We start from the raw sequence: 10465 nt of genomic DNA, 5'->3' as shown, positions 1-10465 counted from the left end.
AGTGTATCTTTCAGAATTTCATCGGCTTTAATTAACGATAATGTCTGCACGTCCAATGTCCGAGCCCCGCCCCCCATCTATCTCCCCCTGCACACACCTGACCGCTAGTGATCGCGACGCGATCACTGCCGACACAATCAGTTCGTGTGCGCGATCCGTACGTTTCGACAGTATGATCGAATATATTATTCAACTGATGTGTCAATATGTATTCCTGCGGGAACTATTGAATTGTTAGTTTGACGTTGGCTAAGTGTCCCACAGATGCCCCTTCGTTCAACGTTTACATACCTTCGCTAAAATTCATGTTTCAGTGAACTGCGACATCCAACAGCTGAAGGCATTGGATGCGAACTACGGCGTCACCTGGATGTTTATGCCCGACGATAACGGAATGCCGCACATTGTGGACCTTACGCAGCCAAACGACACATATTATGGTGACCGAAAAGGAAACATGAAGAAGGATGTCACCTTCTACTACTTTCGTCAGTAAGTGCCGAAAAATTGTGGATAATTTAAGATGAGAAAAGAAACTAATCCGCTTCTTCTAATTTTACTAGACCGTCAATCGACGCGAATAATTCGTTCAAGTTCGATCCCGATGCACCACTGACGCTGTTCGAGTCGTACGATCCTAGTCTTCCAACCAAATTCATCATTCATGGGTGGTTTAATTCCATGGCTAGTCCGAGTACACAGAAAATCAAGAACAGCTACCTCAAAAATGGGGATATGAACGTATTCAGTAAGTCTTCCGAATCTCAAGTGGATGCGATCGTTAGTAAAACCAGTCTCTTTACAATGCAGTCGTAGACTGGGGACAATTGGCGGCTGATATGATGTACTATACAGCGGCCACAGCCATACGCGATGTCGGAGGGCACGTAGGAGCACTCATCGATCGGATGGTGGCAGAGCGTGGAACGAATCTGAAAGATGTGCACATCATTGGCCACAGTCTCGGTGCACACACGGCCGGATTGGCTGGAGCGGCAGTGGCTAAGGGGAAGGTCGGGCGCGTTACCGGACTTGATCCGGCCCTCCCTTGGTTTACCGATCCCATCAACCGACTCGACCCTGGCCATGCTCAGTTCGTCGATGTTATACACACCTGTGCCGGGATGATGGGCCATGACAAGAGTTTGGGCCATGCAGACTTTTGGCCGAATGGAGGTACCGCGACTCAGCCTGGATGCGCCTCACTCTTGGAGGAACTTATGGGAGCCTGTAGCCATGGACGAGCGTATGAGTATTTTGCCGAGTCCATCACTAGGCCCTTGTCATTTCTAGCTTATTCGTGTACAAACATTGTGGACTTTCACGATACCCACTGCCAATCAGATCCGGTGCCAATGGGGGAAGCTACACCATCATCTGCTCGAGGCAACTACTTTCTTGACACGAATCCGAGTCCAATGTACGGTAAAGGATTGAAGGCGCTTTCGGCTTTGATTGATTGAACACTGAAATAGTGTCCCTATGCTTATGTTTACTTTATTAATTTACTACAGTTTTATTGGGTTTAATTATTTTAAATACAACACTGCATAATGTAACGATCGATCATTATTAAGGCAGTCGGTTAGAACGTAACTGTTGAAAGAAAGTTATGGCAGGTTCTTTGGCAAGGTTTCTTAGTCTATCACGTCTGTACGGGAGATGATTGCGGTGCTCCCCATTTCCATAATGACGGCCTCTGGTCGTGGACTCAAATGCAAGGAACCCATCAACGTCGTCCAGTTCCTTCGAGGTAAATTTGTCAGCGATCGTTAGCCTTCCCAACAAGAGTGGTGTAACGGTGATGGTCGATGGTTACCTTGACTACAGAACACATTACTTTCAGATCCGATTACTCGTATCGTCATACCTCGGATCGATTGGCACTTTCACTGGGAATTCATGAGTAGCAGTATTTCAATCACGTATCCTCCAACAGGACAAACCGAAGCGGTAACCGCATATCGCTAGGGTGCAAGTACACTGTGTGCCACAAACTCGATGAAGAGCTTTTCACCAGTACACCTTCCGACCGTTCAATGTCTACTAGGTGCCATTATGTCTAGCGCAACGGCTGTTGCAGTTGCACGCTGGCACCGCGACGATTGCACATTTATCACCGTCACACCGATTTCTGTAAGCTTTTTGAGCGCACTTCTGGTAAACGTCATCTTTATCAAATTGATGGCATTAGCTCGCACTTTCGGTATGGCTTTATTTTTAAACTAAAGCCTTGACTGCTTCTCACCTATCCAAGTATGCCTGATACCACCATCAAACCGAACCGGTTTTTCGGTTCAGCGACAGTGGCGTAGAAAATAGGAAATACAATTAAGCACAAATTCATTTTATTGTGCGATTGTTTGTTTCCGTTTTTACCACAACACTATTTCGTGTTCCGCTTTAAAGGTGTACACGCAATATCAGGTTTTCTCAATATAATTCGTAAGGGGACACTTGTCGCTCGATAACCATTTTCGCCTATTTAGCTGGGTCACCCGGCTACAAAATGGTTATTCAATCACACGCCCGATTTCGAGTTCTAATTAGTTCGCTTAGAGGTCGGACGCAAAACAGGGGGCGAAGAAAACACTAGTAATAAAAAAAGCTACGGCAAAGTAAACTATTTCAAGTGCACCGACGCGATAATCGCGTAGCCGTACCGTGGCTTCTTTATAAACCGGACAATCTCGGGCACAACGGGTTCAGTTCCGATTTGTAGTGTTTCGCGTTAAAGTGGCTTTTTACATTCATAAAGATGTGGAAGGTGGTGTCGTTTGTAGTGCTTCTAAAATTAGGTCTGTACTTTATACAAATAGTATTTTCGTCTTGCCAAAAGCAAACCAGAGTGCAAATAGTAGACACACGTGCTTTCAAAACTAAATCCAGAGGTTCAAAACTGTTTTGTTTCCCGTTTTCATAATTTCCCCTTTCGGAAAAACTACAATTCTCCCTAACAGAATGAACAATATTTATTTTCCACCCAGATGAAAATAATATCACACTGTCCACTAGTTCCGTAGCAATAATTTCAGAAAAGTTATTCACTTACTGTAGAACCCAATCTGCCATGCGATGTCCCTGAGCCGGAGGGGCAGTAGTGTTATTGAGCCAAAAGTGCGACGTCCTTCAGCGAGATTGTTCCCTGTGCCTCAGTGTTGACCTACCGCGACGTCCAACCAACCACCGACGGCGTGGACCAATGTTTGGGACACCCAACCGTCAGTAAAGTGGCGCTAACCGCGATAAACGGTCTCAGTTTTGTTACCACCTACTCATTTTTTGTGAACAACCGCCACGTGATAATCATGAACTTCCTCGAGTGCCGGTTTGCGATCTCCCGTGTATGTCCTTGAACTTCACGCGGTTTTTAAGCAGACTCTACCATTCGGCCACTGTGATATGGATTTAATTAGCCTATGAGTCCTCACACCTCCTGCACATGGAGATCACGATCACGGGCACAATCAGTGCGGGTGGGCGATGTGTACCGTTCGGTAGTATGTTCGACTACATTATTCAGTTAATGTGTCAATATGTATTCCTGCGGGAACTATTGAAGTGTTAGTGTAACGTTTGTCTAGTGCCCCACAGATGGTTTCCTTCGATAATGGCTTATTTTCTCTCGAATCCATGCTTCAGTGAACTGCGACCTCGAACAGCTGAAGGCATTGGATCCGAACTACGGCGTCACCTGGATGTTTATGCCCGACGATAACGGAACCCCGCACATCGTGGACCTCTCGCAGCCGAACGACACTAACCGTGGCGCACGGAAAGGGAATGTGTTTGAGGATGTTACCTTCTACTACTATCGTCAGTAAGAGCGACGACATCATCAAAGTGCTTTGCTACGCAACTGATCCGTTTCTTATCAACTTTGAAGAGGCTTCATCGTGGACAGGCCGTTCAAGTTTATGAACGATCCCGCCGTACCACTGGCACTGAACGAGTCGTACAATCCTAGTCTTCCCACCAAATTCGTCATCCATGGATGGATGAACTCCGTCAGTAGTCCGGTTGGCCAGCAAATCAAAAACAGTTATCTTCAGAGGCAGGACATGAACGTGTTCAGTAAGTTTCTTAGAATCTCAAATAGTCATGTAGCGTGTGTAACAATTTAAAATTGAATTTCGTTTGAATGCAGTCGTAGACTGGGCACCGCTGGCTTCCGACACACTGTATTTTACTTCGGCCGCAGCCACGCACGACGTCGGAGGGCACGTGGGAGGACTCATCGATCGGATGGTGGCAGAGCGTGGAACGAATCTGAAAGATGTGCACATCATTGGCCACAGTCTCGGTGCACACACGGCCGGGTTCGCTGGAATTGCGGTGAAGAGAGGAAAGGTGGGGCGCGTTACCGGGCTTGATCCGGCTCTCCCGGGATTTACCGATCCACAACCATACAAACGGCTTGCTTCGAGCGATGCTCAGTTCGTCGATGTTATACACACCTGTGCCGGGATGTTGGGCCACGACAAGGAGTTGGGCCACGTAGACTTTTGGCCGAACGGAGGTACCGCGACTCAGCCAGGATGCGGCCAACTGTTGGACGATCTTGTCGGAGCCTGTAGCCACGGACGATCGTACGAGTACTTTGCCGAGTCCATCACTAGGCCAATGTCGTTCCAGGCTTATCCGTGTTCGAATATTGCCGAGTTTCGCAGTGCCAGGTGTCGATCTAATCCGGTGCCAATGGGGGACGCCACACCCCTATCCACGCGAGGAAAATTCTTCCTCGAAACGAATCCAAAACCAGCATATGGTAAAGGATTATAGGCGCCAGTGGCTTTGGTTGATTGAAGACTGAAATAGTGTCCCTACGCCTATGTTTACTTGAACTATAGTTTTATTGGTTTTAATTATTTTAAATACAACACTGCATAATGTTAATACAAACGGTCATAATTTAGGCAGTGGGTTAGGACGTAACTGGGGAAAGAAAGGTATGGCAGATTCTTTGGCAGGCTTCCTTAGTCTATCACGTCTGTACGGGAGATGATTGCGTTGCTCTCCGTTTCCATGATGATGTCCTCTGGCCGTGGGGCAGACTCAAAAGCAAGGAACCCATCGACATCGTCCAGCTCCTTCGAGGTAAATTTGGCAGCGATCGTTAGCCTTCCCGAGTAGGGTGGTATCATGGTGAAAACGTTGGAGATCTTCTCTCCTGCAGCTATTTCAGCGTGCTGAAAATAGAAGGGTAAATTAAAATACTTTCCACAATCAAACAAACGGATCTCGAACTCACCTTAAACAGTAACGGTTTTCCAATGCCCGATCCCTCCACGTGAAATAATCCTTTGCGAAGCGCTATTGGAAGTGGGTTTTCCAGCGTAATCTGCACATCGACCGGTGCCTGCGATACCGGCGTTCCCAACAGTTGTATTTTTATGTCCGGCTTTCGCACTCGGAAATCATCCTGAGCATAAAACTCGAACTCGGTGTCTTGCACCGTGGCCATACACGAAATATTGAATGCTGCCTGATCGCGCAGCTTGCGGTAGTAGTCCGTAAACTCCACCATCATCTGGACCGAGTGCTCCGTGCCCGGATCCAGGGCAATCGAAAACGGTTCCACTTTTACACTATCGCGGTCCTTGCCCGTGTACAGTATGGTGTCAACGTGCAGCGACCCTTCGATGTTGTGCTGCTTCTCCGAAGAACGGTTTCTGATGAGAAGAATCTGTCAAAGAGCGATTTTAAATTAAAGTATGCCGTGCCGATAGCCGCCAGCCGTCTTACCACACTAAACGGTTCCCCAATTTTAATGTCATCGCGCAGCTCAAAGTTAAAGTACACCTCGTTAAACTCCTCGTTCAGATAGTACCGACTGAAGTAACTGTTCGCCTGTTTCAGTGCCTTCAACATTGTGGCCCGTTCCTCTTCCGATTTTTCCGCAAACTTGTAGGACGACGTAATGTCCTGACGCTCCCACCGACCGGTGGCTTTCGTGCTGATGAACAGACCGATTCCGAGCACGTCCTTTCGGAGCAGCTTCAGCGGGTGCTGTGGTCCGGTGTAACGCCAGAACACCTTGTCGGCGTTCACTTCCGCAAACAGAAAATTGTTATCGTACGGTTTCAGTACCTCGCCTAGCTTGACCGCCAGGACCGAGGCCGGTCCACAGCGGAACATCCCGTCGGATGATTCCTGCGGGGTGGCATCGATCGCCTGCCACCCACCGTAGTCACCGTCGGAACTGATGCCCAGATCGGGGCGCTGCATCCACACCTCGTTCCACACGTGGTAGTTCCAGATAGAGTCGGAACTCATTTCCTCCATTATTTTGCCGTGTTTGTCCACAAAGTAGTCCACCGTCAGCGAGGCCTGGGTGTCGTGCGCTGACGAGTAGTTAGTCACCACCCGCGACGGTATTCCAATGGCTCGAGCAACTAAGGAAGGAGTGAGGCAATTAATTAACGTTCTCTTCGAGTTCTCGAGCCACAGCTGCACTTACTTGTGGATACCACTCCGGCAAACACCCAACATTGGGCATATTTGACCGGTTTCTGCTTCTTGTAAAACTGCTGTAGGATCTCAACCGAACCAACCCACTTCGTAGGAGCCGTACCGCCAGAGAAATCTCCACTCCAGTTCCCCATCAGGGCACCATCATCGTCCGGTGAGTTTACGGCCGCCGAAATGGCTCTACAGACACGCACAGGATCACCCCGGTGTGTGGCACTCACTTTACCAATCTTAGCAATCAACAGCAACGAACAATCGAGCACGTGCTTATCGAACTGGCCAAACTTCCAAACCGAGGGTCGCAGCCGATTGTACGATCCACGATAGATGAGCGTCGTGTCGCTCATGACGTACTCATGGCGGTGGGATCGTTCTGCAAGATCAACAGTCAATCGTCACAAGCCTTCGAAAATTTGGTTGATCCGAGTTCCCGTACCTTCCATGTAAACCTGATCGTCGACACACCAAGGATTGAACAGGACGTAGAACGCTTGTGGGAGCGAGTAGCTCTTGCCGAACGCATCGCTCAACAGCTTCGTGTCGATGTCCAGCTTCCACTGGCCAATCGGTGCCGAAGCGGCAGGCTTCACCAAGATCTCCAGCATATCTCCTTGGATCGCCTCGATCGCGGCTCCCCATTCCAGCGGATCTCCCAGCTGGAACGGAAACTGATTAACCGGAATACCGACCAACGTCGCATGCCCGTGCGTTGGCTGATCTTCGTCGGCCACTGTAAAGATCAAGCTCAGTGCGTCGCGACTCCGATCGTACGGACGATCGCAGATTATCCGCAGCCGGAACGGTTGTCCACGGCGAACGATCAGCTTCGGGATCTTGCCACTGTACTCATCGCGGCCCATCAGCTCGAACCGCTTCGTGTGGTGATTCTTGCCGTTCTCCTCGATGCAAAGATCAACCGATCGGACCGTCAGCACGTCGGCGGATGCAGAATCTGTGACGGAAACAGAACAGAACACGAAACAAACAATTAAACACTGTCGTCTGTCGCGTAAGTGACCTAAGCCCTACGTCATCTGTCGATAGAAATGCACAATCATCTGCCACTGGTCCGCAGCTGATCGGCATTTGCAATGTCGCACGTGGTCAAGAAGTCGTTGAGTAATTTTATTTGAAAAGTGCACATCCTTCAGAATAAAATGGACGGTTTGAGTCATTAACGATCGACGTCGGAAGCATGGAGCGAATCATTCGAGTGGATTCCCGCCCGCGTTGAGTCATGAACGCGCATTTCTAAGGAACCAATTCTCACCAGGATCCGGCTACCCGAGAGACGCCAATTTCTCTCTACTTGTTCCGCGCAACAGCCGTATCCGCACCACGAAAGATGCACCATTTGTTAACATTTTCAATTTATTAACGATCAATCAAGGTCCAGGGTATCAAACAGGTCAATGTCAATCGTGTGTGATTTGTTATAATTTACATAACACATTTGATAGTAAGGTCAGCGGCGAATCGGCTCTGGTTCCTCCGCCACACCTTAGCGTAAACCAATTTAAAACTTCGACTCGTGATGATCAGATTAAATAAACAAATCGCGGTAGTGTGAATCGCGGACGTTCCGCCTGGGGGGAATCCAACAATTACACCGTCGATCGGCGCCGTCAATCATCTTCCAATTACTGCCGGTAGGAGTGATGGGAGTAGATAGGCATCTCACCACAGCTTCCAGCCGGCAGGCGCATTGTTTACCGGTTTGTTTGCCATAATCTAATCAGCGGCTCGTTCCTGGCAGCAGTGACTTTCACGACAAACCAGTTAAGCCCCACCATCTGGGTGGACTTCTTTATGAATGAAACAACCGCACAAGGCGTACAGGGGCCATAGAACCTTCACTTTCGCTGTCGATGACGTTACCTTACGGTATCGCGCTTCGGGACTCGCAGGAAGCCAACGGAGGCGTGAGGCGATTTATTGACACAACGCAGCCGCAGCAACTCTTAAGCATCGCGCTTTAACGCGGTTCGTGTCGCGCTTAGCGTCACATTAGCATACAATAAAATTCACGAACGCGTACCCGGCTGCACATGTTCACGGCACATTGGGGCCTATTGGGTTGTGTTTCCACTGCACTTAAGTGCCTCCTTGAGTAAGTGATTGCTTCTTGCTATCTTTGGAACCGTGCCGCCTTTTTGAGGTAGCAATACGTTAACCATATGTTCCCAACAATTGGTCAGGTTGAACTACGCGAAGTGTAATTTAAACTCTGCTCAAGGAATGTTTACATCTGTAACTTTGCTTATTTCCATGATGCTAGAACAATGCAGCATTCGTTTTAATAACACTGCGTGTTGTGACCTTGGCTACAGATTCAACAGGCATCATTAAAAAGCAATCGTTGTGCTCATTTTGATCGATTCAACTTCCTACATGCCCTGGTACGGGCTATGGTTCTTCAAACCCCAAGTGTTGCATTCGCTGCCCGCCCAGGCGAGATGCGTCCCTCTATGGTCACCACGTAGACACCTACGAGACGTTCTACGCACGTCTATAAATTTCTGTGAACCCCAGCTCTGGGAGAACGGTCTGCCACTCAAGGACCCCAACCCGCCAAAGTTGTACACCCAAAAATATCGCCAAATCCGAACGCATGCTGGGGCCAATGATTACAAAACCGACTCCGTAAACAATTTGTTTTGTAGCACAAACATTTTCAACCACCAAGCGTGCTGGCACGCATGCCAATTCTCTGTTTAATAGTTTTTTGGCGAACTGTCCGATCATTCCGACGCCCATGGCCAAGGTCAGCGTGTTCAAGAATGGGGTGCGATCATGAAATCATCGCCTAGAAGTTTGCGATTTTTTTATCCACCGATGGACACGAGAATTCGAATGACATACCAAGCCGACTCTCCGACGGGTCTGACGAGATGTTTTACATACTACGCACCGGGCCGGACGACCGCCCTGTGTGTGCTTCCTTTTTGCCGCCGTATCTAATTAAGCTAGAGCACCCGCGGTGTCCGCGGAACAGTGCTTCCAGCTCCTATTAAGTAACACGTACCTAATCCGAGCTTTACCCTACGGAACGAAGCTATTTTTAGCTGCTGATCCATGTGTCCGAGAATGCATTTGTAGTTGCGCTCACACAATCGATAGTGATTAACTGACCACCGGGTGTGCGATCGTGTGCATGGATAATTTTGGGTTTGCAGTGCCGATTAAGCAAATCCCTGCCAACCATCCCAGCAGGCACAGGTTGCTACGATACCAGCTGGTCATTCGTTTGCCTATTATATTTCACATCATCACGTTACTTTTGATATTTTAACTCAATACTGCACTAGTACACTGTATACTTACACTCCGGTGAAGACCAAATAATGGGACGTCGGATGCGTTTTCTACGCCACGAAGATGGCAACAATTTCTCAACATAATCATACAAATAACTCATCCTGATCAGGAACTTAACCTGAAATCAACTATTGCGAAAATATCTTCACCACTGGTTCCACACCACAAGTTCTCGATCGCCTACGATCAGTTTTTTAAGCGTGAACAACGCACGTTGAACGTTCAAAATCATCTGCGATCGGAGGTGGCCGTGCTGTTTAGCTCGACTAGGCGCACGTTTAGATCTCAGATGTGCCCCTTTTGACACGATCTCCAGCGCGCGATCTTGCGCCCCAGTAGGCGACACTCCACACGAACGCGGATGCGAACGAGGAACGAGAGGATCCGGATGTTTTACCCGGATTCTCTCTTTCTCTCTCTCTTCACGGGTGTTCCCCCCCTGAACGCCGGAGGGCAGCATAAGATCGTTTATCATCGAGTCGGCGGCGTGCTTCGTGAATCAGCCTTCAAAGGGGTAGCGCGAATCATTCTTCACCGACGATCGGATGGGACCAGCATCCAATCATGCTGCCAAATTGTTCACGATCATGTGATGATGTCATGCTTTACGAGTGGCGCAATTTGTTCGTGTTTGATGGCGTAGCGATACGTCACCGACGTCTACACTCGATCCACC

General features: G+C 48.7%; 3 protein-coding genes across 3 annotated transcripts; 2 read left to right on the top strand and 1 right to left on the bottom strand.

Annotated features, from left to right (window-relative positions):
- Positions 1 to 139: 139 nt before the first annotated feature.
- LOC131208001 (lipase member H-like) lies at positions 140 to 1463 on the top strand. The gene is made up of 4 exons (XM_058200644.1): positions 140 to 233; positions 315 to 492; positions 564 to 748; positions 811 to 1463. The coding sequence occupies exons 1-4, from the start codon at positions 173 to 175 to the stop codon at positions 1461 to 1463; spliced, it is 1077 nt and encodes a 358-aa protein (XP_058056627.1). The 5' UTR covers positions 140 to 172.
- Positions 1464 to 3487: 2024 nt separating this feature from the next.
- On the top strand, positions 3488 to 4951 carry LOC131208361 (lipase member H). Its single transcript, XM_058201088.1, has 4 exons — positions 3488 to 3563; positions 3643 to 3820; positions 3887 to 4074; positions 4148 to 4951. Exons 1-4 carry the CDS (start codon positions 3503 to 3505, stop codon positions 4780 to 4782), a joined length of 1062 nt encoding a protein of 353 aa, XP_058057071.1. The 5' UTR covers positions 3488 to 3502; the 3' UTR covers positions 4783 to 4951.
- LOC131208332 (annulin) lies at positions 4840 to 9934 on the bottom strand. The gene is made up of 6 exons (XM_058201041.1): positions 9796 to 9934; positions 6908 to 7423; positions 6461 to 6844; positions 5746 to 6395; positions 5252 to 5686; positions 4840 to 5189 (listed from the first exon to the last, which is right to left on the bottom strand). The coding sequence occupies exons 1-6, from the start codon at positions 9887 to 9889 to the stop codon at positions 4977 to 4979; spliced, it is 2292 nt and encodes a 763-aa protein (XP_058057024.1). The 5' UTR covers positions 9890 to 9934; the 3' UTR covers positions 4840 to 4976.
- Positions 9935 to 10465: the final 531 nt, after the last annotated feature.

The sequence above is a fragment of the Anopheles bellator genome, chromosome 2 (assembly GCF_943735745.2).
Source record: "Anopheles bellator chromosome 2, idAnoBellAS_SP24_06.2, whole genome shotgun sequence".
NCBI lineage: Eukaryota > Metazoa > Arthropoda > Insecta > Diptera > Culicidae > Anopheles > Anopheles bellator.
Note: the sequence above shows the minus strand (reverse complement) of the source record. Positions and strands in the feature narration are given on the sequence as shown.

Excerpts from the sequence above, each read along its gene's own strand:
- LOC131208001 (XM_058200644.1), top strand. The coding sequence starts at position 173 with ATGATCGAATATATTATTCAACTGATGTGTCAATATGTATTCCTGCGG. Across the intron at positions 234-314 it reads CCTGCGGGAACTATTGAATT|TGAACTGCGACATCCAACAG; the intron begins GTTAGTTTGACG and ends TTCATGTTTCAG. Across the intron at positions 493-563 it reads ACCTTCTACTACTTTCGTCA|ACCGTCAATCGACGCGAATA; the intron begins GTAAGTGCCGAA and ends TAATTTTACTAG.
- LOC131208361 (XM_058201088.1), top strand. The coding sequence starts at position 3,503 with ATGTTCGACTACATTATTCAGTTAATGTGTCAATATGTATTCCTGCGG. Across the intron at positions 3,564-3,642 it reads CCTGCGGGAACTATTGAAGT|TGAACTGCGACCTCGAACAG; the intron begins GTTAGTGTAACG and ends TCCATGCTTCAG. Across the intron at positions 4,075-4,147 it reads GCAGGACATGAACGTGTTCA|TCGTAGACTGGGCACCGCTG; the intron begins GTAAGTTTCTTA and ends GTTTGAATGCAG.
- LOC131208332 (XM_058201041.1), bottom strand. The coding sequence starts at position 9,889 with ATGAGTTATTTGTATGATTATGTTGAGAAATTGTTGCCATCTTCGTGG. Across the intron at positions 7,424-9,795 it reads TATTTGGTCTTCACCGGAGT|ATTCTGCATCCGCCGACGTG; the intron begins GTAAGTATACAG and ends TTTCCGTCACAG. Across the intron at positions 5,190-5,251 it reads GAAAACCGTTACTGTTTAAG|CACGCTGAAATAGCTGCAGG; the intron begins GTGAGTTCGAGA and ends TTCTATTTTCAG.